Source organism: Colossoma macropomum, unplaced genomic scaffold (genome assembly GCF_904425465.1).
Source record: "Colossoma macropomum unplaced genomic scaffold, Colossoma_macropomum, whole genome shotgun sequence".
NCBI lineage: Eukaryota > Metazoa > Chordata > Actinopteri > Characiformes > Serrasalmidae > Colossoma > Colossoma macropomum.
Genome location: NW_023494795.1, coordinates 37,558,058 through 37,584,894, shown reverse-complemented (window position 1 = coordinate 37,584,894; position 26,837 = coordinate 37,558,058). Strand labels below are relative to the sequence as shown.

Genomic DNA, 26,837 nt, shown 5'->3' with positions numbered 1-26,837 from the left:
ATCTTTTAGTTTTCATAGTGTCTTGACAGATGTGCTAGTTACTCATACCATGGGCACTAATACCCCCCATAATATGACAGACTGGTAACAATCTGGATGGTCCTTTTCTTCTTTGGTCCAGACAACATGACGTTGGTTATGTCGGTTGACTCATTAGGACACAATACATGTTTCTATTGCGCATCAGTCCATTTCAGATGAGGTCGAGCCCAGAGAAGTCGGCGACGTTTCTGGACAGTGTTGACATACGGCTTCTGCTGTGCTTAGTCCAGTCTTAACCATTCGATGCAGCAACAAACAGTGCTTATTGACAACAGTTTAACAAAGTATTCCTCAGACCATGCTATGATACCTATCACAGAAAAATGATGGTTTTAGGTATTTCATCCACTACAGTGCTGTCTGATTCCCTGAATCTTATGCACTGTAGTGGGTGAAATACTTCAAATCCTTGCAAGGCTCAATGCAGAACATTCTTAATCCTTGCTCATAAAGGACTAGACCTTACCTAGATGCTTCATTTATACCCAAGCATGATTACATCACCTCTTTTAACAGCGTTCCTAGGCTTAAATTGTCCCAATGTTTTTGGGATGCATTGCAGGTATCAGTTGTAGAATGAGTGTATGTTTACAAAAATGAAACTGACAGGACATTAAAAATCCTGTCTTTGTGCTGATTTTTGTTTACATACAGGTCAAAGTGGATATACAAATCATTCCTTTCTGTTTTTATTTGCATTTCACATACTGTGGCGAGTCCGTTTTAGGCTTATACAGAAGATAAACGTGACAAGAATGATAAAAATGATAATACAATAGACCAATTTTAAATAAATCTGATTTAAACAAAACCACTTTGAAAATCAGGCACTATTTCTTTATTCATCCATCATGATGAGCTCATATAAATCTTTTTCAAGGGAAACCTGACATAAAACAGTTACAAGTACAGCTGCAGGATTTAGACTTTTATTTTATTTTTTTTAAGATGTCATTTTTTTTTAAAACTGGTCTTTAAACAAACAGGTTTTGCCATCAATAAGAATTTCTACTGACACTCTTATACCTTTCTGAACATATTCTTTAATTCATATACATAATATCCTTGTCTTTTTTTCTACAAAATATAATACACATCAGCTCATGAAAGCAGAGATAGATAGAAATATCAACAACTTAATTTCAAGTCTCAACCATAGCAAAGGATTCTGAAAGCAGTTGTACACATATCTGTGAGAGCAAACAATGCAATATCTATTGTTTTTTTTGATAAACAAATACAAATATATTTTTCTCGTTTGAACTGAACGCATAATGGTAAAAAAACAAAATTATAGAAAGGCTTAAATAATAATAATAATAATAATAATAATAATAATACGTCATTGTTTTGGTGCTTGGCCCCGTAGCAATAGCAAGACAGTGAGTGATGAGTACTTTAGAATAGAGTCAACATATAATTATTGAAAATGTATTATCAATAATTTGTCAGTAATTATTGGCAACAGTTTCATTCATGACATCATCAAATGAGACAGAGAGAGCGACGCACACGAAACGAGACCGTGTTCGTGACCACATTCATGTTCGCCAATCTAAGTGCAATCGATTTCATAAATGCTATGATATTATCAGCCTCTGCAGCCTCGTTTCTTCATACCTCCTTATTTTTGTCATTTTTTACTGTCACTCGCGCAGCTTCGCCCTCGCCTTTCCCCTTCACTGGTGGATTTCTTTTTCTCACGTTTCTAAGTATGTTCTATCATCGTCGTCATGGCAACCCTCTGGTCAGCCTCTGGCAGGTGAGGTGTGCACAGTTGTCACAAGGGCTCACTGTTACCAGGCAGCAGCCCAACGTCTACAGAGAGAGAGAGAGAGAGAGAGAGAGAGAGAGGGAGAGGGAGGGAGGGAGAGAGGGAGAGAGAGGGAGAGAGAGAGAGAGAGAGAGAGAGAGAGAGAGAGGGAGGGAGGGAGGGAGAGAGAGAGGGAGGAGAGAGAGAGAGAGAGAGAGAGACAAATACTTTTTTAATTAAAAGTATGCATAAATTAGCAAACAGCCTTTACGTTTTTATATAATAACAATTTTTAATATTATATTTAGACAGTGATGTATTAGGGTGTTCACGTGAATTTCTTTGTATTGCTTCATTTATCTTTAAGCACATCAAGTAAATTATTTCATTATTATTATGTATTTTCCTTATGCAATACATATTAAATAATACTAAATAAATAACCTCTTTGGTTGAAATCACAGCCTCCAAATGTTCCTTAAAGACAGCTATACTTTTGCAGAAATAACAGACAATTTGATGCCAACAACACGTTCCAAAAAAGTTGGGACGGGGGCATGTTTACTACTGCTGTAGTTTTGAAAGTGAAATGTTTTCTCATTTTTGCTTAACATAGAATTTCGGCTGCTCAACAGGTCGGGGTCTCCTTTGTCATATTTTTCATTTTATAATGTCCCAAATGTTTTCAGTGGTGACAGGTCTGGATTGCAGGCAGGCCAGTTTAGCACCCAGACTCTTTTACTACAGAGCCATGCTGTTGTAATACATGCAGAATGTGGTTTGACACTGTCTTGCTGAAATAATCAAGGCCTTCCCTGAAAAAGACGTTGTCTGGATGGCAGAATACGTTGCCAAAACATGTATCTATCGTTCTGCATTAATTGTACCCTCACAGATGTGCACGTCACCCATGCCATGTGCACTAATGCACCCATACCATCATGAATACTGGCTTTAGAACTATACACTGATAACAAGCTGAGTGGTGAGGGAGTTTAATGCAGTGCCATCTGAGGGCCCAAAGATCACAGCCAGCAAATAGTGTTTGGCTTTGTCCCTTGCATACAGAGATTTCTCCAGATTCTCTGAATCTTTTAATGATATTATGTACTGTAGATGATGAAAAGTTCTTCGCTATTTTATGTGTTGCTGGCATCAAATTCAAAATGGGCAATATTTTTCAAAAAGCAATACAACTTCTTAGTTTCAACTTTTGATATGTTGTCTTTGAAGCATTTTCAATTAAATATAGAGTTTAAATGATTTACACATGATTGTATTTTGTTTTTATTTACATTTTTCACAGCATCCCAACTTTTTGGAAATGGGGTGGTAAATAATCATTTAACAGAATAAATAAATTAATTTATAAACTTATTTAGTAATGATGCTTATTTTATTTGCTTAATTGTTAATTTTTTTTAGCATATTTGTAATTAAAACTGCTCATTATCTGGAAGATCTATATTAAAGTTAATGCCAATACTGACTCCACTGTGTACATTTTGGGTACAAGGTTGGGTACTGAGTTGAACATTTCATTGCATTCCTAAATAATTTGTTTACTTCTGTGGTGTATGAATATTACTCTCACATTCCACATGGAGCATTTTTAATTCATGAGAGGGGAGTGTGTTCAGTAAAAACTGTTTTTCTCTCCTCCGGTCACAGAGAGGAAACACACAAACTGATGCAGCTCAAAAGTAACTAATCCTGTGATGGATGCACAACTCATTAATGATGATAATCTGCAAGTGTAAGTCAAATATATTCATGTCATACACAGCCCCACACACTCAAACACACAGTACCAGGGTAGTCCAGGGATTGGTTTCTGTTTTGGGGGAGTCTAGGTTTTTTCACAGGGGGGTTGCGGGGGTTTGGGGGCTTCTCCAGGTTATTGGGACTGTCCCTGTCTGTGCCTGGGGTAAAAGGGGTACAAGACACAAGGACACAGTCAGGACAGACTTAACACACATACACACACATAACACAAATATTATGATGATACAACATCAGAACGATGAACACAAAAGCAATACATCAAATTTACGTCATTCAAATGTAGTAGTTTCACATAAATAAAATACACTATAGGTCCAAAAAGTTTGTAGACACCTGCTGATCCAGTGTTTCTCCTGATCAAAGGTATTAATAAGAAGTTTGTCCCTCCTGTGCTGCAGTAACTCTTCTGGGAAGGTTTTATACCAGTTCAAACATAGTCTTGCAGGACTCCAAACGCAGTGTTATGAGACAAAAAGAAAAACCCGCAAGATGGCTGGACAAGCGACCAAAGAAACCCATAAATGTATTTTCACCATTAAAAAAATCCGATAACCATTGTATTATCTTAGTTTAATGTTGTTTTACTGTATTATGATCCTTTTCTTTATAACAAGTATAAAAATCGATAGTAGTATGCTGGTGTCTCAGTAGCTAGCTAGCTAAATTACCCATTCCACTTTAAATGGTGCGTCAGTACTGACGCCTGAAGTGCCAGAATGTAACTGCTTTCCATTTAAGGTGGAACGGGAAAATTCAAACAAGAAGCTGGCGAATAGCTGACTTCAGCTTCATATCACTGAAGAATTAGGGGTGGGCAATAATACATAATTGCTCCCCTCTTTGAAAGCATATGATGCCCTAAATGTAACTAAAGCCCAGCAGTGAAGTTACTGAACTTTCCCCTCCTCTGCTGTCACTGCAGACTGGTAGGGTCGCCTATAGAGCAGCGCTAGTAGCCTGTAAATTAAGTAATGTTCTTTTTTGTTCGAGGGTCCCATTTCGTAGGGGAACATTTCAACCACTAACTCAGTTCCAAGGGGAAAGATGACACTCGAAAACAAGGGGTGGGGGTAAAAATAAGAAATGGGACTGGGCCTTAGCATTGGGCATGGTGACCTTAGGCTCCTGTGTGGCAGCTCTAGATCATCCCGTTCTTTTGGCAATGCTTTTCTATAGAGATTATATAAGCTCTGTTTGCATAACTTATCGCCTGTTTGAGCAATGGGTGCACCTTAAAGCAGCTGCGTTCACTAATTAGAAGGAGTCTCTGAGTACTTTTCAACAACATATCAACACAATTACTACCAAAAGTAAACAAAACAAAATTAGACTTGAATCATTTTCAATGTATTTAAATTATTCTAATGTATCATTATAATATATTAGGGTTAGTCATAAATTGCTTTTCATCACAAGTACTAAAGGTGGTGTAGAGAAAATAAAAGGCAGAGCCAAACATGTTCTAAGGTACCTCAGTAAACATGAATGTCATTCTAGTACACTACGCTCAGGCTCATTACATGGAGAGCGTCGAGTGCGTGGGATTCAGCAAATTATGTAGCGTGAAAAAGGTGGGAATTAGCATAGATGCTGTCCAAGGTGCTGAAAGTCAGCCCATGCATAAAGCAATTTCATTACTCCATGTGGTGAACTGCGCTCGCCGGATCTTTAATTTCTTTTTCAGCTTTTAAAATGGAAAGTTTTATGACAATGAAGGCCAGCAGGCCAAATGTTTCGCCATTCCACCCTCTTCTCTGAAAAGCTTTTCAGTGCTCAGTTCCACCATTTTTCCTACATTTCTGGCCAATTCAATCACTGAGGTGTAAACAAAGTACAGAGGGGTCTGATGTGAATTTGAGGGGCACTGTACAGACACTTACCGACTCAGACTTCTTTACAATGGTGGTGACAGGAACCAGGGGTACTATTCAAATTGTCTTGTGAACATACCCATTTCTGCTGGGTTTTTTATAAGTAATACATTGAAATGTTTTCTTTGGGTTTTATTACTCCCACAACATGAGTGAATGAATAACGCCCTGAATGGAATAAAAAAATAAGTTTCAGACCAAAACCTTCTCTCAAAACTATTGTAAAACAAGAGCTGTGAACGTAAAGGCCTTTTAGGGCACTGATAAGTCTGTTGGATGTGTTTCTCTTAGTGCCTGAATCTTAAAACGGAATTCCAGAATGATTTTGAAGGCACTATAATCTACCACAGTGCACTCATAATGCACTTCAGACATCTGGTTACTGTGACCACCAATGTAAATACATCTGACTCAGCAAGTTTCTCTAGAATGTAGCATTTCACATCAAACCGTTCTGAATTATTCTGTTTATATCTGCATTATTAAGTCCTGCAGAAATATCCTGTTTCAACTCAGGCTCCTTTTTGGTCTGCACACGTCTAAAGTCCCAGGGAACACAATGTAAAATATGATGTATATATGATACTAAAATTAAGTGTTATATTAAACATCCAGCAAAGTTTGAGTGAAAAAAAAACAGGACAGAAATATTATGAAACATGACTTAAGACCTGTCTGAGTACTGCCTGGGTGTGACCTAATATTCTAATGAGCACATGTGATTGACAGCCCCTAGTCTACAGCTCTCAGCCTGCTACGTAGAGGGAGAACTAATAAAACAAGTGAAACGGGCTCTACATATGCAGATGCTGCTGTAGACTATCCTCGCTGTATACAAGGCTCACTGAAAACATTATCCAGCTTTTATACGTTAGCATCTTCAAGGAGGTAAAGTTCTTATTCACTTTACTGTTGAATGTGCATCCAGGAAATGCTGGTAAGGTGAATGGATGTTCTTGCTAAGTAAGTTATGTTTGCTAGGTTAGTTTTCGCTTGGTTGTTAGATTTCTCATGGTAAGTTTCTCCAACTTGAGCAGAAAAACGAGACTACGGGAGAATACATTTTTTTTTAAAGCTGTGTGGGCAGGGCAACCCACATCAGCCTCGTCATGGGTGAGACTACTACTTACGAATGCAGTAGGACTGCCCAGTTTACATTGAGAGAGGAGAACGTTGGCAAAATATACTTTGTTCAGGGACAAATCTCAATTCCAAAAAGCTGGGACAGAATGTAAAATACAAGTGAAAACAGAAAGCAGTAATTAGTAAATTCTGTTAACCTGCATTAAATCGAAAGCTGTACAAAAACACGTATTTTTTATTCCACATTTGATGCTTGCAACACATTCCAAAAACATTGGGACAGGAGCATGTGTCACATCACATTCGTCTGTTATAGTCTTCAGCTGCACAACCCTGTGGGGCCTACGTTGTCATATTTTGCACTCCAAAATGCACCACACATTTTCAGTGGGACAGGTTTTTACTGCAGGTAGACCAGTATAGCATCTGCACTAGTCTAGTAATAGAACTTACTACTCAGCGATGCTGTTGTAACACATGCAGAACTTTTCTTGGTGTTGTCATGTTGAAATAAGCATAGATGTCCCTGAAGAAGACGTCATCCAGAAGGCAGCATATCGCTGCTGTTGGAAGAAAACCTCATATCTCTCATAATACGCCTTATATATATAATAAGTCTGGGATTTTAAGTGGTTAACTTACTGACAAACAGTGTTTACTGACAATGGTTTGTCGAAGTATTCCCAAACCCATTTAATGATATCCTTCATAGAAGCATGCTGGTTTTTGATGCAGGTCTGAGGGATCGAAGGTCACAGGCATTCAGTTGTGTTTTTCAGCCTTGCCCTTTACACACAGAGAGTTTTTCTGGATTCCCTGAATCTTTTAATATTATGCATTGCAGAGGGTGAAATACCTAAAACAATGGGCCTCATTCACGAACCATTTTTAAAAAGAATTTTCTTTTTAAAACTCACACAGTTTTCTGATTCTGACATTCACCAATGTTTTCTTATTTGGGATTTGTTCTTAGGTAATAACAGAATCTACAAATACTCAAGAACACAAAGGTGCAAACAATTCTGTGGTTTAAGAACACGTCATGAATCTGATGTACACTTTTTCTTAGGACGTTTCTCAAGAACAAATTTAAGGAAGATATTGGTGAATGAGGCCCACTGTTCTTAAACTTTTGGATTCTTTGCTGATGTGTTTTTTTGCCTCAATGCAACCTGCATCAGCTATTTAAGATGTTTTTTGAACATTTCACAATTTTCCTAGTCTTAAATTGCCTGTCCCAACATTTTGTTGTCATACAGTTTTTGGTCAAATTCAGGTCAAAGTTGATTTAAAAATCACTGCTTTCCATTTTTATTTGCATTTTACATATTGTCCCAAGTTTTTAGGAGGCTTTGTGTACTGTGTACCCATAAGAGCAAGATTAACCTACTTAAAGAAAGAAAACACAAATTTAGGTTCCCTGGGGCTTTAATCAAAAAGGACCAAAAACTGACAAGGAACCCAAGCAGATATGTGACTTAATGAGAATGTGGAAGTGTAAAGGTACAGCCTCAGTATGCCCTACAGGTGTGCGTACAGGTAGCGAGAGGAAAAACACTGTTACACACAAACAGACCATTAAACCAGAATGGAGAGTAACAGTGTCACGTCACGTGAGATGTCACATCATGTTTGTGTGCATCTGCATGAACATAAGTGAGAAGAATACCTGTGTCACAGGACAGAGCCTTCCTGTTACGCTGTGGTTTGACTGGAGCCTGAGGCCTCACGGTCTCCTCACCTGCACACAATCCACAAACACATATAACCAATTAACCAGCGCTTCATTACTTATAGCACAAATATGATGTGTAGAAGGTCTAAAATGTGTAACAAAACAGTTCCCGTTCTAAACTCTAACTGGTTGAGCCACTGATATGACTACACACATTAGCATACTTCAGTAATAATGTGGCAAGTTATGAAAAAAATATTGTGCCAGTCATGGAATAATCATAAACATAGACTACTGTTGAGGAACTACACAGGCAACATTATTAGGCAATTGTGTATCTCAAGATTCTCTTTACTCTTGAATAGATAAAATGCTTTGAATAGATACAAATATCAAAGCTTGATGCTTAACCCCTTTTCATAGTAGGGGTGGGGGAAAAATCGATTCGTAGATGCATCGCGATGCAGACGTGAACGATCCTGAATTGATTCACAAATGTCAAAAAATGATTTTCTAAATATTTAATTTATGACGTAATGTTGACGGAACGCAAAAGACGAAGAGTGGAAGTGCAGCGCCCGGACAGTCTGTGGCGGCACGTAACAAAAACACAACTGAACGAGCGAGAAATCCTCTACACTAAAAGGTAGGTTAGGTTAGGAGTCGACAGCCCAAATGTTAAGAAGAACCATTTTGTCCTTTCAACAAAAATCAAACCACCTTGGGAGCCACAACATTTATTGTCCAATATGTCTCAGTATGTGCTGATGTCCTAGTATAGGCTAACAAATATAAACGAAAACGCAGATTTACTTCGCGCTGCTTTAAGTTTTAGCTATAGCCGCTTTCCTCCAACAGGACACTTTTCCTCAAAAGTTGAATAGTTTCTTGTAAAATGTCTCAATGTTAGACTGTTTTACGAGGCTGAAGTCAATTCTTATTCTTCAGCTTCTTGTTCGAATTTTCCCGTTCCACCTTAAATTCTGACTGAGGCACTGAAGGCACCATTTAAGGTGGAACGGGAAAACTCGAAAGAGAAGTTGACTTCATCTTCGCAACTTTTTAGTGTTTGACAGTTTCTCGTTGCAGATTGAATGTATCAGGAAACCAACTGCAGTGCTTATAAATGCGAAAAAGTCCATTAGTCTCCAAATGTTCGTCCTAAATCTCTCTTTGCCTTTTCGTAGCTACAAGCTAGGCGAGACTGCGTTGCTATGTGACCTGCAGTCTGCACGCCAGTCTCAGTCGTTGAGAATCAGGGCTTTTGTGCTATGTTGCACACTTTGGAGCCGAGATACAGCGTCCCGTCTCAAAGATATTTTACTGACACAGCAACCCCCCCTCTCTACAATGAGACCAAAACCGAAGTTATAAAATCAGTAAAGAAAACGGGGAGGACAGCTGTAATGTGTGCTGCATGGACATCTTTTGCCACTGGATCTTATTTCACCGTAACAGCGCATTTTATCACAGATGAGTGGCAGCAGCGTCTCATGTGCTCCAAACAAAAGCAGTGAATGAGAGCCTTCCAGTTCACTTACCTTCCTTTTGTTTTATTAACAAAAGATATTGGAAGTAAATTCATTATGGATCATTACAGATACTTTGTTTTAAAAGTACCAAGTCCTCACACAGTGAGAAAAAAAAGAAATTCTGTAGAGAAAAAAGATGCATCAAGATGCTTCGGTAATCGTTTTACAATCGCATCGCGGCCCTCTGAATCGTGAGGTGCCTAGAAATTCCCACCCCTATTTCAAAGTAGCCATAAAATGCAATTTCAGGCTGTTTTGAAGGTCCCTTAGCCGTGGTAATATTTTAGTTAAATTAGATTTTTAATTAAAAAAAAAAACAATTGTGATTGTGTAGAATTAAACTATTTTATATTAATAACAATATTAAACAAGTCAATATCCATTCTGCCAGCAGAATGGTCACTAGGAGGCCTGTAGAAAGGTGTGCAATTATTAAGCCACCGCATTACATTTACTTTTCAATGTACTTAATAATAACAAACAAATATGCTTAGCAAATAACAAATATAAAATAGCATTTATAGCAATTAACAAAGAACCTTTTTAGCCTTTCAAAATATTTAGTTGCCAGTACAGCCACTCTTCAACTTTCATAAGCCTGCCATACACACAATCTTTGAGTTTCTTTTTTCATAGCCAATCATAGCTGAAGCTCCACCACATCCTCTCAGATGCTGTTCAAAGATGTGTATGGTTTTCCCTCACTGTACATCTCACGCTTGAGAAGCCCACAAATCAGTCTCATTAATTTGTCATCTTTGAATCCTTAAGCAGTGGAGTACTTAGACATATGCGATCGAGAACTGTCCTGCATACATATCATGGTCGTCTTGACCGCTGTGGACCTCTTCCTGTACCACTATATGAAGTGTGTGTTTTCCAGAAACTAGTGGTAGTTTTAAGAGTTTATTTTCTTCCATCCGCAATATGAAAAGGTCCAGCTAGCTCATCATTAATAATAGCTGCCCACACTATTACACCTCCCCAACCTTGCTGGTGCCTGGTTCAAACTGGTGCCCCATGTCCATTAGTAATCCAGCCATGGGCCCAATCATCTGGACCATCACGTGTTAATCACCTTTGAAACTGTATTTCCTGGCCCAATCTTGACACTTTGGCTTGTGATTCCTATTAAATGGGGGTCATGCTTCCTGACCTTATGCCTGATGCCTGCGAAAACCTGACACCTTGTACTTTGAAAATTTCTAGGAGGGTTGCAGTTCTGGAAGATAGTCGCACTGGAGGGGAAAGGATTTCTGGAGGCTTCATGTTTAATTCTTCTCAGGTCTTTTGCAGTTAATTGCTCCTTTTCATCTCAACACATTTGTGAAGCATTTATGACTGTTATTAACAAAGTGCTTGATTGTGTGATGATCATATCTCAATAGTTTGGCAATTTCAAGAGTGTTCTTCTGTGAAGAATTTTATAATTTTTGACCCATTTCACCTGTAATAAAGTTACCTAATTATTACATGTATCTGAATTTATTTAACACATCTAAAAAGATTAAGCGCTAATGCTAGCTTTAATGGCAACAAAATAATTTGTTTACAATTCTTCTTCTGGAAATGCTGTGTTCTAGTTACACACATTAATTGAGGTCATACACATCTCCTGTTTTGTATTTGGTTTGAGAAATGAGTAACAATTCACTCTTTTCACTAATCTTCGGCAAGTTTTCAGATTTACAAATATGCTGCAGTGTATTGTAAAGTTTTTCAGAGGTATCTTGAGAATAGTTACAGTTAATAGGCTATGAGGGACCAACTGGGCAAACCAATTTGCTACAGCGCCACCCTTAGGCAGACCAGTGCTGCCACTCTTGTTAGTGAAGAATACCAAAGACAAGCGGGTGAAGCAACTAAATAATGACTTTTCATTGAATCTGTATTTGAGCATCTATTTTTCCCTAACGGACAGCATGGCGTCATGATACGTTTATTTTTAAGGACCCCCCAGGATTTCAATTTTGAGACATTCAGAGGGTCCAAGAGGTTATCCCCTTAAATGGCCAGGGCAAATTACACACTTCTAGAAACTAAGAGTAGCTCAGCCAGTTTACATTGAGATCCCTGTAGTTACTGAATAATACACCTTAGTATGTAAGACGCTTGGGATTTTAAGGGGTTAATTAGGGATTCCGGGACCCCCCCAGAATGTATATTTTGCACCTTGATAACTACTCTAGCTGCCTTTGCTAGAACCAAAAACAGTGAAAACATTCTCTGTTAACAGTGTTACCTCAACAAACCATGTTAGCTGTGTAAAAGACGAGTCATTATCTACTGCTGCGCTTTTTACCTCATGACTTCATAACTTGAGCATCATTAATTCCTTGTTACTGATTATAATAACTGTTAATGACAAATCTTATAAGAACTAAACAACTTAGAACATAAACTTACTGATTATTATTGAAATCAGTGAATAAAGTGTAACATTCCCATTGGCCAATGACAACAAGGACAGACCTTGTGTATGTGACCGCTCAGCCAATCCCAATGGCGGCTTTGTAGAGGCCGGGGGCACAAGGGGTGGGATCCTCCTCTCTGATTCGGTGGGGGACAGCACGTACGAGGCAGTCTTTGGCTGTGAGTCCAAACACAAAGAATATAGTCGCAAATTACCCCCAGTTAGCTGTATCAGAATACTAACATTAGAAAATCTCATGAAAACTCTCAGGACAACTACAAAGAAAAACAGGGCTGCAATTATTGAATACTATCATTTTTGAAAGACGATTTTGGAGGAAAACAAATGTTATCTCAAATATAAAAATATTTATAAAAAGAATAAAAAGGGTATTTTTTTCTTTTTGTTCTTATATTACTTTTATTTCTTTTGCATTAGATTGCACTGAAATGCTAAACCGGGGATCCTACCCAATCTGGCAACCCTGAAGAGACTACTCAGTGAGTGGTGTAGTGCAGGGGAGCAGAAGAAAATGATCTTTTTTAACTATTATCTTAAAAATGAGAACTTTCTGGCCAACTCTAGTCAGTGAATGGGGGAGTAATGAAGGTTTTGAAGCCACTAAATACTGCTTTTTACTGTAGCTCGCACTGAACTCACACCTGCTGTTATTCAAATGGCTTTTCTGTTATCAAATATTTTAATTATCCAATTTATCCAATATTTGTTGCAGCCCTAATGAGAAACAAGCAAACATTAAACACACATTAAACACACATACAAGCAAGTCTGCTCACAAACACACACTTCTACCTTTGCTGGGATTGGAGGCGGCTGTCCCTCTGTTTCTCTTGCTCTCTCTATCCCTCCATCTTTGTCTTTCTTTTCCACTCTGCTCCCATCTCTCTCTCCTCCAACTTCATCTTCTGTACCTTAAGAATGGGTAATATTAAAAACAAAAGAGTAATGCAGGCATTCTAACAGAGGTTATCTGCAAACAGTTAGTGTACTATTTAAACAACATCTAAAAGAAAATTCCAATGATTTTTCACTGTTATGTACAAATCCAATTCCATAAATGTTGGTACACTACATAAATTCCAAATAAAAACAGACAGTAGGGATATATAAATCTACTTTGACCTCTATTTGAACGAAAACAGTACAAAGACAAGATATTTAATGTTTTATCTTATCAATTCAAGATAACTGTTAGAACTAGGATTAGGTCATGCAATCATGCTTGGATATTAAAGAAGCATCCAGCAATGGCCAAGACCTTTATGAGCAAGGATGGCTTGAGACTTGCCTCTTTGCCAAAAATGCATCAGCAAAAAATCCAACGGTTTAAAAAATAATGTTCCTCAGCCAGGGATTGCATGGATTTTTTCACCCTCAACAGTGTATAATATCATCAAAAGGTTCTGGAAATTCCGATAAATTTCTTTGCGAAAAGGAAAAGGCGAAAAACTACAAATAAATGCCTGTGACCTTCAACTCCTCCAGTACTGCATTAAAACCAGCATGATTAAGAGATGGATATCATTACATGGACATGGGAACACTTTGAGGAACTGCTATCAATAAACACAATCTGTCGCTGAATCCAAAAATGACTGCGCTATGCACAGTGGAAGCCATATGTCAACAGCGTCCAGAAACGCCGACAACTTCTCTGGGCTTGAGATCATCTGAAATGGACTCATCTGAAGTAAAAATGTGTACTGAGGTCTGACGAGTCACATTTTGAGATTATTTATGGAAATTACAGACGCTGTGTTCTCCAGGGCAAAGAAGAAAATGAACATCCAGATTGTTACCAGCATAAAGTTCAAAAGCCAGAGTCTGTCATGGTATTGGGGTGTATTAGCAGCCCATCTGTGAAAAGCCACATTCTGCATGTGGTACAACAGCATGACTGCATAATTAAAGAGTATGGGTGCTAGACTGGCCTGCCTGCCTTCTAGAACTGTCTCCCACTGGAAACGTTTCTTATTAAGCCCAAAATATGACAACAAAAGCCCTGTATGGTTATACAGCAGAAGCTTTAAAATAAGCAGATAAAATATGTTTTTGTACTGTTTTTAATTTAATACATCAAACAGAATGTACTAATCACTATTTTCTGTTTTTATTGGAATTCACATACTGTTCCAACTTCCTTGGAATTGGGGTTGTAAAGAAAGTCATGCTGAGTGTTTTTCACGTGAAATGTGTCATTCTAGAAAAATGCATTCACAGTGGTGATGATGGGCATCAGATATCTGGGGCATTTAATGCCTCCAAAATCTCCCTTACAGGAAACTATTCCATGAAATAGTTATGAATAAGCTGCCTGATGCCTCAGACATTGTTTAAAATAATAAAGCTGATAAAAAGCTTATCCTGAAACATATTTTTCAAAATCCATTCATGGTGGAGGGGTACAAGGTGTTATAAGGCAAAATAGTCCCAAAAAAGATATTTTTTCAGATTTACCCCTTTTTCTCCCCAATGTAAACATTGCATATAAAACTCCAGAGACACATGCAGATCCACTGGTTGTTGTGGATTGTAAATAAAATGGCTATATGTGTGTTGTAGGCAGCATGATGCCTGGTTTCTATCACCACCACTGTAAAGAAACACGAACTGGTACGTTTCTGTACAATAAGCTATTTCACACTCTGGATGACTTTGTTTACATTTCAATGGCAGAGTTCTGCAGAAAGTTTAAAAAACTGGAGAACTGCCCTTTAAAGCCAGCACTCAAAAGCTTTTCACAGAGGCTTTTCACAGAAGAGGAGAGAATGGCAAACATTTTGGGCTGCTGGCCTTAATAAATGAAAGCCAACGATTGAATTATGCAGAAATTTGAAAAACTGGTGGAATTCCCCTTTAAATTTTACTCATTAGTTATAAACACTAAAGTTTGGTGGGGAAAATTCAAAATGAATGTCATTCTAGGACACTGCACCGAGACTCATTATGTGGAAGGTGTTGTGTGCGTAGGACTTCACAACTCATGTAGTGTGAAAGAGGTGGGAATTAGCATAGACGCTGTCCGAGGTGCTGAAAGCCAGAGCAGTTGAGGCAGCGCCTGAAGCATTTCATTACTCTCTTTGGAGCACAGTGGACTACAAATGGACAGAAGGGATGTTACACTATGTACAGTACTGTGAAAAAGACAGACAGCACCTTTCATTTATTAAATTTACACTCAGAAGGGCTATTATGTACAAAAATTTTTTCTGCATCAGAATTTTTTTTCTGTGTCAGAAGCCTCAACCGCTAAACATTACTTATTTCTTTAGCATTTACTATTTCACCCTTTCCCTTTATTGCAGCTTTCATTCTTTTTAAGGAGACTTGATTTCAGTTTTAAAGAAATTTCCAGGGATATATGTTACACCTCCAAAGTTCAGTCTAAGAAGTTGGTTGCATTTTCTGCTTCTCATCATCCACATAATCCCAAACATATTCAATAATGTTGAGGTCTGGACTCTGGGGTGGTCATTTCATTATTCTGAGGTCTCCAGCTGCTTCCTTGTTTGATTTGCAAATGTTCTTCTTTTCATTACCTTATTATGGGCTTCTTGACAGCTATACATCCTTTCAGACTCACAGTGCTGAGTTGTCTTCTCACAGTAGAAGGATGAACAGGAACACCTGTGGATGTTTTCAAATCTGAAGCAGCTTGATTTTCTCCTTTCTCTCAAAGATGAAAGTTTTAATTACTTTTTATCTGATTATGACATTTTTGGTGGTCTACTAGGTCTAGCACGACTGCTAAGAGTTCGATTTTCTTTATCTCCAGTTTGTCAATTCAGTTTGAAAACTCATTTATTTACACTTATTTTTCTCCTTTTTTAATGCAAGTGGATTATTTTATATTTAACCTCCTTAGAAAAATGCCTTGAAAAATAAATTGTACCTACTGGCCATTTTGACTGAAAGGTCTGTGATCACGAGTATTAACAAAAGCATCTTGTAAGTTTTTATTAATAACTTGTGGTTCTGTGGAAAATGTAGAGTTTAAACTTTCAACTGGTATCACATTTGTGTTTGAAAGTAAAAGGGAGATATTAAAAATTATTGTTTATACAAACTTGTTCTGCAAAAAGAAAACATCCTTTAAACTTTCCCCAAGTTTTTGTCAGTTTTTGACACTGGAAAAAGTCAGACGTATGGAACTGAATCTGTTGATATGGAATGTAAATGGAATGTAAGGGTAATTGTTATGTAACTGTGTAAATAAACATGTAATTATGAAATTACATGTAAACGATTAAGTAATGTAAGAAGAATAAATAGCAAATAATAACTAGACAATACATTGACTTAAAGGTTAGGCTTTTAAGGAGGAGTTGCAGTACCAGAGCTCTCCTGCAGGGGTCTCTGTCTCAGTTTGGCCAGGCTGGGCTTACTGCTCTGCGGAGGGGGGTTCGGTTTGGATGGGCATGGTACAGGACGTCCCACTGGAGCCCCAGTTCCCCTACACCTCTCTTCTGACTGCCAAGATGACTCAACCCTCTGCTGATGGTCATTCTGAGTGTCTGTGGACGGATGCCGCTCGGCCGGCTGATCTCTTTCGGAGTCTGCGATGACGTCACAGTGCAGTCTTCTGTCTGCATCCACACAGACCTGCCTCTCGGCCTGCGTGTTTGGGGACGGCGTCCTGTCCCCGGCTGGATAGGGCGGCAACGGCCTGTCCGTGGGTGACCACTGGCCTTGCGTCTGTCTGCCCGCATGCTTCTCCGCCCATTGCCTCTCACACTGCCTGTCCACCTGCCGCAGGTCCGTCCACTGCGCGTCTGACTGCTTGGGCTCCGCCCACTTCCTCTCCAGCCCCCTGTTGGTCTGCCTGTATTCGCCCCATTGGCTGTCTAGGTGGCGAGACTCCACCCACTGTTTGCTGGCCTGCCTTTGCTGGACCTCAGCTTGTCTGTCAATCTGTCTCAGAGTGTGTCTGTCTAACTCCCGCTCTAAGTGCCTGTCTGCCTTCCACAGTGTCTGTCTGTCCAGCTCTCTGTCTATCTGTCTCAAAGCGTGCCTGTCTAGCTCTCTCTCAGATGGCCGGGACATCTGCCTGTCCAGCTCTCTCTCTATCTTCCTCAAGGTCTGCCTCTCTGCTTCGCTTTCCGAGATTTTGTCCATCTGTCTTGATGACTGCCTGTTCAGTTCTCTGTCTACGTGTCTCAGCGTGTGTCTGTCCGCCTCACTCTCACACTGTCTGTCTGTCTGCCTGAAGGTCTGACGGTCCCCATCTCTATCTGGTTGCCTTTGCCTGTCTGACTCCCTGCTCGTCTGTCTGTCCGCTGGCCGCAACGTCTGCCTGTCAGGCTCTCTCTCAGAGTGTCTGTCCACTCCCGAGGGCGGGTCATGTTCAGGCTCCGCCTCTGATTTCTGTAAATACATAAACAGTGGACGGAAAGACCAATAAGAACACAATGAAAACTCTTGATTTGCAGTAACACGCAATTTGCTGTATGAAACAAGTCATAATGTGCATTATAGGTCTATTACCCGAACCAAACCTGACAAGGCCCGAAAAAATATTGTGTTTGGGCCGGGATCGGGATGTTTTTTCACATTGTCACACATCAGGCAAGTTCTCAGAGAGACATGGACTCCATCTCCCAGACTCTGCTGGGATATCACATGACTGAGATGCTTCCCTCAGACCCGGAGCCCCCTCGGACTCCACTGCCCAGAGTGCTCCAGGGAATCACATGACTTCTGACTCTCTCTCGCGCTCCTATCAGCGCTCACAGTCACCCGAATTCTTATGTGTATCACCTGTGTGTGTAGTCATATGACTCATATAGTATAATTTATAAGCCTCACATAGTATCGTTTATAAGCCAGGATTTTGTTTAGTCTAGTTGCAAGGTATTGTTTCTCTGTAAACTGCTGAGCGTTCATCGTTATCGTTTGTATCCTGTTTTTTGACCGTTTGCTTCGTTTTTTGACTCTGCCTTTTGCTCTATCCCTTTTGTACTTTTGCTGGACTGTTTTGGATTCCTGTTCTGACCTTTTTTGCCTGCCTCTATGACTATGTTTTTTGCCTTGCCCTTTTGTGTTTGTTTGCCTAGTGTTATGCTCATCATAACACTTCTGCTGTGTTTTCTGGGTTTGACCCATGCCTGTTATTTGACTATGTTTTTGGACTGTAATTCTGAAAGTAAACCTGCTATTGTCCTTTTTATCCGCGAGCGTCTGGTTTCTGTTGATTCGTCACACCATGCAGCATCAGGCTTTGGTTAGGCTCGGGTCTGTTTTCTAATAAGTGATTATTTATGTAATAGATTTGTAGATCCTGCACATTTGCATGCCTTTTTTCTACGTTTGCATTTGTGCATTTGTAATAGCTGCAGAGTTTGAGAGAAACTGGGAATGCAGTTAAGCAGTAATCAGTCACAATCACACCATAAATGATGAGAGGGATATGTTAGGTTGGTGGAAAGATTTATAGCTTGCTGGCTAAGCTCGCCCAAAATGTGTTAAGTAGCAGCAGTTAGGAGAGGAACTCCTGAACAGTGTTATAAGAGGAGGCAATTAGCCATTCCATAAAATGTCCTACTGTTAGTGTATTACAGATGTGTAAAATAACACTTTATCCCAGCAACTCAAGTGCTTAGTAATAAAACAATATAAAACATGTGTCTGCGACAATTTATATGTTAGTGCCTTGAAGCTGAAGTTTGCTTCATGTTCAAGTGTTCCATCCCACCTTAAATGACACTGCTAGCATGTAACAGCTGCACCATTTAAGATAGAATGTAAAGTTTGAATAAGATTCTGGCGAATAACAAGCCAGTTAAAGCATCCAACCGAGTTTGGGTCTCAAATTTAGCCGTACCATTCAGGCTTCATTGGGTCGGGCTTTAAGGTTGCAGGTACAGGTTGGGTTCATGTGCATGCAGACCTCAAAAGTTTCTCAGATGGGCACAGAAACATTTTCCTTATGTCTACTATTTTCCACATTTTGGAAAAATAACGGCAAGATTGTTTTGGAAATAAATTGCTGCTGGTTTATTTTTTCCACCCAAATACTGGGTTGGGCCTATTGGGTAATTTTGTTGGGATATTTCCACAGTGTTGAGTTCTTTTGTGTAAACCACAGTCTCAGAGATAGTGTAGATTAGGGATGGACAATAAATTGTACTTATCATTATCGCAATATGAGTTTCCATGATAAACACATTGGCAAGAGCTGCCATCAGAACAGATCAAACTACCTCATAAATGCAGCACCAGAGAGACATCATATCATTACTGGCACAAACCACTAGAAGATTAATTATTGCTTCTCTGTGCTGCTCCATTCTGAACTACAAGCCTGTAAAAAAGCATCAAACACTAGTATTATGTGTGCAAGGCAGTAATCTCTACTGTCGCAACAAACATATTTATTTACCAAAATTAATGTAATAAAAACTTACTTGTTCTTGTGTGCCTATATGAAAATGTAATATAATATAAATGTATATTTATTTGTTTTAGTAGCCTTTATACAAAAAAGCTGTTGACGTAATGCTGACTGTTTCTCAGTCAGAAGTGCTGGCAGTTAGCTGTTTCTTTTTATTTTGCACAAAAGTCATTTGCTTACAGGACAGATTTCTGTTTACATATCCATAAAAACTGTACCTGCATCACATCCAGTCAGAGTCACACTATTTTAAGAATAATTTATCGCTTCTAAAAGATTTGTTTTTTAGCATGCCGGCTTTGTTCTGCTCCTCTTCCATTCCGCCACAAAAAAATCTGACTTCTACATGCAGCATCAAAAAGGGTCAGATATGAAAGGTCTGTTCCAATTATAACTTTCTAAATAACGTTTATAAGTCACTTGCTTGCGTCATTAGAGTTAGATTAATCCAGCATGTGTTCTGCTTAATATTGACCCAGCTGTGTGGTTGAAAAACAAAACTGGGTTCAACCCAGCATTTTTTACAGTGTATCTAGGCTTCAACTTTACTATTTACTGTATATCTGCATTAGAAACAAATATCAAGCATTTAAGCATTAGATCAAAATGTCTAGATCGAAAGATTAGCACATCTAATAAGATGTTTCCAAACATTTGACTGGTACTGCATACACTGCATTCATTATACGGGACCATATCTTACAGTTTTCTTCTGTTTTATCATTTGCCCTGATATAATGCTTGTATGTTTTTATGTACAGTCATAATTAAAGAATTAAACTGTTTTTGTTACTGTACACTCACAATATATATATGATTTCTGTTCTGACTGGCTGTCGTGTATTGTGCCTTATTCAAAAAACAGTCCAAGCTAAAACACTCCTTATAACTTCAGCGTGAATCCGGATGGATGTATGTGCTGTTTTTGCAGCTTAGTTTCCATTTATGGATCAGAAATTTAGAAAAATTGTTGGAATTGCACTCTCTTTATTATACTAGCTACACTAATAAACACAATTGATGTTTGTGAAGTGGTGCATTGTAGAGAAACTCACTGACTAATTTCTTTACAGTGACGGTGATAGGAACCAGGCGTCACAATGGCTTTTTACAATCAAAAAAAGTTTAACATTTAATTTGCTATTCGGAATGACAACAGAACTTAGAGGTGGAGTATTTATTTGCAGTGTTGAAAATAGTAAAGTTGCCAACAAAATGAGTTTTGTCTTATAACACCCTGTTATTTTGTCTTATAACACCCTGCGTATACTATGAAGTGATTTTAAAAATGTGTTTTAGGCCAAAACTTTCTCAAAACTATTATAAAAAATAAACATCTCAGACATCAGGCAGTGTATTCTACTATTATGTGTAGCAACTTTCCATGATGTAACTTTTAGAGGCATTAAATGCTTCGGACGTTTCTATCACTACCACTGTCCACAACTCTGCCTCAGTAAGTTTCTCTAAAACGGAGCGTTTCATATCAAACCACTTTGAATGACTTTGTTTACATCTTAACCGTTTAATTATGCTGCAATTTTGAAAAAAAAATTGAAATTCCCCTTTAAAGAGAAGAATATGAATATTCTGAACATGCCCCGTGCCCACGTTCTTCAGCGCTTTAGTAAATTCAGTGAGGAGGCTTCCACTTTGTCCCGACCTTGACTTCAAAAACAAGTCAGTTTGAATCAACGCTGCCACAGAGATCCCTGGGCAAGCTGTGCACTCGGACTGTACCGTTCTGCCGGTGTAGAAGGGGTGCTTGTTCCCCCTGAAGGTGGTGAGTGGCATGCCCTGAACGGAGCGAATCTCCATCACCCCTGCTCTGGGCTCCTCAATCCTCTTCTCCTCCACTGTCCCGTCGGCCACCTCAGCCGGGCAGCTGTTGCTGCCAGGCAGCCTGGGGGGCTGAAGAAGAGTGTAAACATTCTCAAGGGCATTCCTGGACAAGGTCAGAGCGAGAGGGAGAAAAAGGAGAGGTAGAGACAGAAATAGAGAGTGAAAATCAAAAAAAAGAGAAGAAAGAAATGTCTATGTTTAGATGAAAGATCCATTAGCTGCACAATTTGACAAGTAATAAACACTCTTGGATTAGCTCGTCTACATGGGCTGCACTCTGAAAAGGGACGTTTTTGAATATGCCCCGCAGCTGGACAAAATGCTTTGTTAATTTCGACTGATTAGGAACCAGCCCTTGGGGCACACGTTAGTCATGAATTAATGCAATTCACAAAGCTAACTAATCAAGCCCTCCAGGATTCATTAAAGCCTAAAGTCTCCTTCTATGTGTGGGATGAGCATGTCCTTCAATTCACTTTCACTCAGCCTGTTATTGCTGATTGTTTTTCTGATCATTGTGTGCTCTGATGTGGAAATTCCTCACTGTTTCGCAAGTACATGCAATTACACAGTTACATGGCTGTCTGTTCCTGACATTACGTAAACGCTCTACACCTGCAAGGCCTCGAGCCAATGACTCTACTCTTGCCAACCCAGTGGCTTAACTGTCAAAAACACTGGAGCTTTTGCCATGCTCACATCCATGCACTGGTCACTTTATTAAAGCAATGAGCCACACTACAGTGATTGTACCATGGTTAAGAAGTATCGTTAGGCATAACAAGAAGCATTCTGTTCTTAGGAAACCCCCTTAAAGGAACAAATTGGAATAGAAAAAATCAAATTTACATAATTTTCCACTCAGCCAAGGCAGCCAAGCCAAGTTTGGTGTCCAAATTTTGCTACTTTAGTTTTAGTGCAGGACCTATAAGACTAATGTTGCTAACAAACACGAGTCATTAGTCACCCAAAGCATTTCATTAAATACATCAGTATTTACATTAGGACACAGTATGGCTTTCTTTATTAATTTTGGGGATGCATTTATGGAAAGGTTTTGGGTGACTACTGACATCTAGTGTATCTTATCAATTTCACTATTGTAGCCCCAGTGCCAAACTAAAGAAGCAAAATAAGGACACCAAATTGATTGTGTAAGTTAGATTTTTTTTAGATTTTTGTCAGTGGTCAGTTTCTGACCAGAGAGCCGCTCTTGTCTGGATATTGTTGGTTAGTGGACCACTCTCAACCTAGCAGTGACACTGATGTGTATAAAAACCCCAGCAACACTGCTGTGTCAGACACCCTGCTGTACTGAGGATGGACACCCAGCCAAATAATATCTGGTCAACATTGGACTTGTACACCCTTAAACATGGTTTGACAAGGGTTCTTTGGTAAAGAATGGTTATATACAGAACCATGGCAGCTCAAAGCTTAAATGGTTCTTCTTTATGTTGGCAAACCGGGTGTGTATGCTTCTCTAAAGAACCTTTTTTAATGGTGCGATAAATAATCAAAAAAGGTTCTGCTATTATTATAAAGTCATATAACCTTTATGATATTACATATAACCCTTTTAGAACCCTTTTGCTAAAGGTGCAGTCAGAAACAAACAATGATGAATGACAAATTGTGCATGACAACAGCGAACAGGCTACAGTCTGTACTTGGTGGGGGACCTATAAGAAAGGTAGATCTAATAAAGTGACCAGAGAGTGGATGTTCAAGGTAGGTGATTCTAATAAGGTGGCCAGTGAGTGGAAGTACAAGGTAAATGTTTCTAATAAACTGGCCAGAAATCAGAAGTGCAAGGTACATGTTTCTGATAAAGTGACCAGTGACTGGAAGTAGAAAGTAGGAGTTTTTAATAAAGTGGCCAGTTAGTGCAAGTAGGTCTTTCTAATAAAGTGGTCAGCTGGTGGAAGTACAAGGTAAATGTTTCTGATAAACTGGCCAGTGAGCAGATGTATAAGATATGTGTTTCTAATAAAGAGGCCAGTGAGTGGAAGTATCAGTGTTTAACTGATTAATTTGTTTAATTTGATGCATCATATTGCCACTTTAATTCTTCCATCCCCTTCCAAGGATGGTCTCTGACATTTGCACAGTACTGTATACAACCTAAACATTAGTTTCTGTAATTAACAATTCATAGCAGTTACTTAATACTAAGTCCTACGATTATTTTCACTGCCACAACACTTCCTTCTGCATGATTATTTTTGTGTGACTGACCCTGTGGGAGCTGTGGCAACAGTCCGACAATCCTCACTACAGGTCACGCCCAGTGAATCTGACTCTTGATTGGACAGAGTGGAATTCCGGTTCCTTCGGAAACCAAAGATGGCCAGCATGTTGCGTCTCTTCTTTCGCCTGAGGGAGTGAGCCTTGTGAAGGGTGGATAACTGACTGAGATGTAGAGAAAAAAAGACAACAATAACAGCACTCAGTGATTCTCCAACATCCAAAAACACACATGAGGCTGTCACATCTCTTCAAACCGCTGCTATGACAATGTTGTTGGGCAGCTGAACAAACTTGGAGGAGATCAGTGACTTTCCAGTTCTGTGTACATGAGCTGGCAAAAATCCCAGGATTAGCCAGCACAGCTGTAGAACAGGAGAGGAAAAAAGGCCAGAGTGCACAGACCCAGCAAACTGTTTTAGAGTATTGGCACCTGTTTTAGAGTATTTAGAAAAAGAACTGATAAGGTAAATGAACAATTGTGAAAGGGGAGAACATTCTAGAACAGTGTGAAGGGAAGAGAACATTGCAAATAGGGGCAACAGTGGGGGATTCCTAAAGCTTTCTAGGCATCCAGAGAAAGCCTAAAGATTTCTGTGAAATTAAAAAAATAGTCTAATTTAATATAAAACACCATGTTTGCTGTAGTATCTCCGCGAGTATTGAGGTATTACGCTTATTTCAGTGTTAGGTTTTGTTTAGAAATAAAAAGGGTTAAATTCTTGAAACAGTCAGAGCAAAATGTTTCTCTGTGGTAACAAGGTAGATAGAGCCAAGCGAGCTCTCCCATTGCTTAAGAGCTGAACTGAATGCCTAATGCGTCAGATTAATCACCAACATAATCAGCAACTGACAACTGAAATCAACCAATCACTTTTTGATTTCCAATGTGTGGAACCAATTTTGTGAGACACAACAATCTAGGCCTTAAGGAACTTATAGATACATTATTGACTGCGAATACAAGTGGTAGCCTGATCAATGTGTTTCAGTCAGTTGTTAGAAATGGAAAACAGCAGTGACAGGGCTCGCTTTGATGGGTCCTGTCGAGATGATGCAACCCTTTTATTTAGCTGCAATTCTCAGAAGCATCGCTTGTTTATGATCCCTTTAAACTCTAAGGCCTGTAAGTGGCCCCTACACTTCAGTTCTCCACTCTTATAACTACATTACTTATATATTTCATAAATAGCTTCATAATAGTACCAGAATAGGTTATAGCACTTCCTGAATAACAACTAATAGTAATGAGTGAATAAAAGTCTAGGGCTTAAGGGATTAACCCTTCTGCTATACTTCTCACTTACATCTATGATTGGCCTTCATTTAGTAATCATTTGTAACGATGATGACTGGATCCCTACATTGCCACTACAACAGTGATCTCCGGTTATGAGTCTGTGAAAAATTCACATCACTGTTGAGATTAGGCTCTTTGCTGCATGACCTTGGCTCTTTTTATGCTAAACCCACCTCGCGTTTTTTTTGCCAAAAAGCTCTCATTTTTGTCTTGGTCTGATCACAGAATCTGACTCTGATTGAAGTCTCATTGATGTTTAGCAACACTTGGTTATATCTGTGGTCTGAAGACTGCCAAGACTTTCTTTAGACAAGTCTTTCAAAGAGTTTGTTGGCCTGGAGGTGGTATCCAACTGCAGTTCTGGAGACCTGCTGCTGAAACTCTGATCCTTTTAAACAATTTGACTCTCAAACCGTTCAGCTCACAGTGTAGGGGGGCAAACACTTCCAATATCTAGTTTTTTTTACAGCTTCAGAAACTTCTTAATTACAGTCCTCAGGTGTGCAGGTGTAAAGCTATTTTGTAAACCTGTTGCCTGATTTCTGAAGGTCATTAACGTTGGTCTCCTTTTATTTGGGCATTCTCCGATCCTTCCCATGCTGATCCAAACACATGTGCATGCAAATGTTTTGGACGACCCTGATCAAACGACGTCTTTTATTGATTTTCTGAGTGAAAGTAAGTTAGCACATCCTCTACAGGGCACATTTTAATGCACAGTTAATGGCTGAATTTATGATTTTGGAAAATTGTAGTCCAAGCAAAAGTTATGGCATTTTATAGTTTATGTTTAATTGTTTTTTCCAATTTGTTAAACTCAGCAAGTAAATAAAAATTGAGCACTAAAATGCACAGAAAATGCCATATTGAAGTTTGTTCTCTGCAGAGTACACGCATCAAGCTCCAGTCCTGGCAGGCCAAAACACTGCAGACTTCAGCATGCTACCTCATTAAACACACCAGATTCAACTCATATTATTACTCAGAATTAGCAAGGCCATCATGAACTGAATTCAGAACATTAGATGAGGGTTAACGTTCATCTCTGCAGCACTTTGGACTGGAAGTTTCCCAGTTTGACATGCCTGCTGTAGAGGGTGTGTCTTTTCACTTAGAACAGTGGGCTCCTGTGGTACTGCTAGCGGGCCGCAGTGGTACTGCTAGCGGTCCAAGGACTTTTTAACCACATTTTTTTTCACAGTTCTTTTTTCACAATCTGAAAACATTTAACTAAATGTTATTTTAATTATATGCATCATATTTAGGTCAAAATCATTTATGAGTCTTAGCTATGTTTACATTTCTTTTTGTTTGTATCAAATTCATCCATCATGGATAAATGGTTACAAACAGGGTCTTTCAAAAGGAAAGATCCTGAGGCTGGACCACCTAACAGTAAAACAGCCACTGTATCTCAGACCGTATCTGAGAAAACAAACAAAACCAAGTATAAACCGATACGCAGAAAAATGCAGCAGTGAGAACAAGGCTTATAATATGGCGACAAAAACAAACAGACAGAATGTCTTTAGACACAGATCTCATTCGCTCTTCACAAAAAGGGTAAATTGACATTGATTGGGCTTCTTTCCATCCTGGAAAAGTAAAATGGGCACAACCTTATTCAGGAACTGGAACTTTTGGACGTTTGTAACTCAGTTGGAGCTGCTTTTGGAGATGCTTAATACCATCCATGATGAAGCAGAGGACAAACAAACTCTTACAAACTCTTACGAAAGTTCACAACAGAGCAAATAAAATAATGTTGCACTTCCGCTATTCAGAAGTCCCGTCTGGTGCACCATATCATCAGTAATACAGCATACACGTGATACATACATGTACAATAATACGTGTAAATGAATTCATTTACCGTCGTCTAA

General features: G+C 39.0%; 1 protein-coding gene across 1 annotated transcript in view; it reads right to left on the bottom strand.

Annotated features, from left to right (window-relative positions):
• Positions 1–1,395: 1,395 nt before the first annotated feature.
• LOC118815927 (capping protein, Arp2/3 and myosin-I linker protein 3-like) overlaps positions 1,396–26,837 on the bottom strand; it is a 115,793-nt gene continuing 90,351 nt past the window's right edge. The window contains exons 33-40 of the mRNA XM_036582350.1: positions 23,646–23,819; positions 21,306–21,510; positions 16,510–17,539; positions 12,968–13,086; positions 12,214–12,331; positions 8,204–8,275; positions 3,607–3,717; positions 1,396–1,860 (exon numbers count right to left, since the gene is read on the bottom strand). Coding sequence (XP_036438243.1) covers positions 1,823–1,860; positions 3,607–3,717; positions 8,204–8,275; positions 12,214–12,331; positions 12,968–13,086; positions 16,510–17,539; positions 21,306–21,510; positions 23,646–23,819 — 1,867 coding nt within the window. The 3' untranslated portion in view covers positions 1,396–1,822. The remainder of the gene's footprint in view (positions 1,861–3,606; positions 3,718–8,203; positions 8,276–12,213; positions 12,332–12,967; positions 13,087–16,509; positions 17,540–21,305; positions 21,511–23,645; positions 23,820–26,837) is intronic.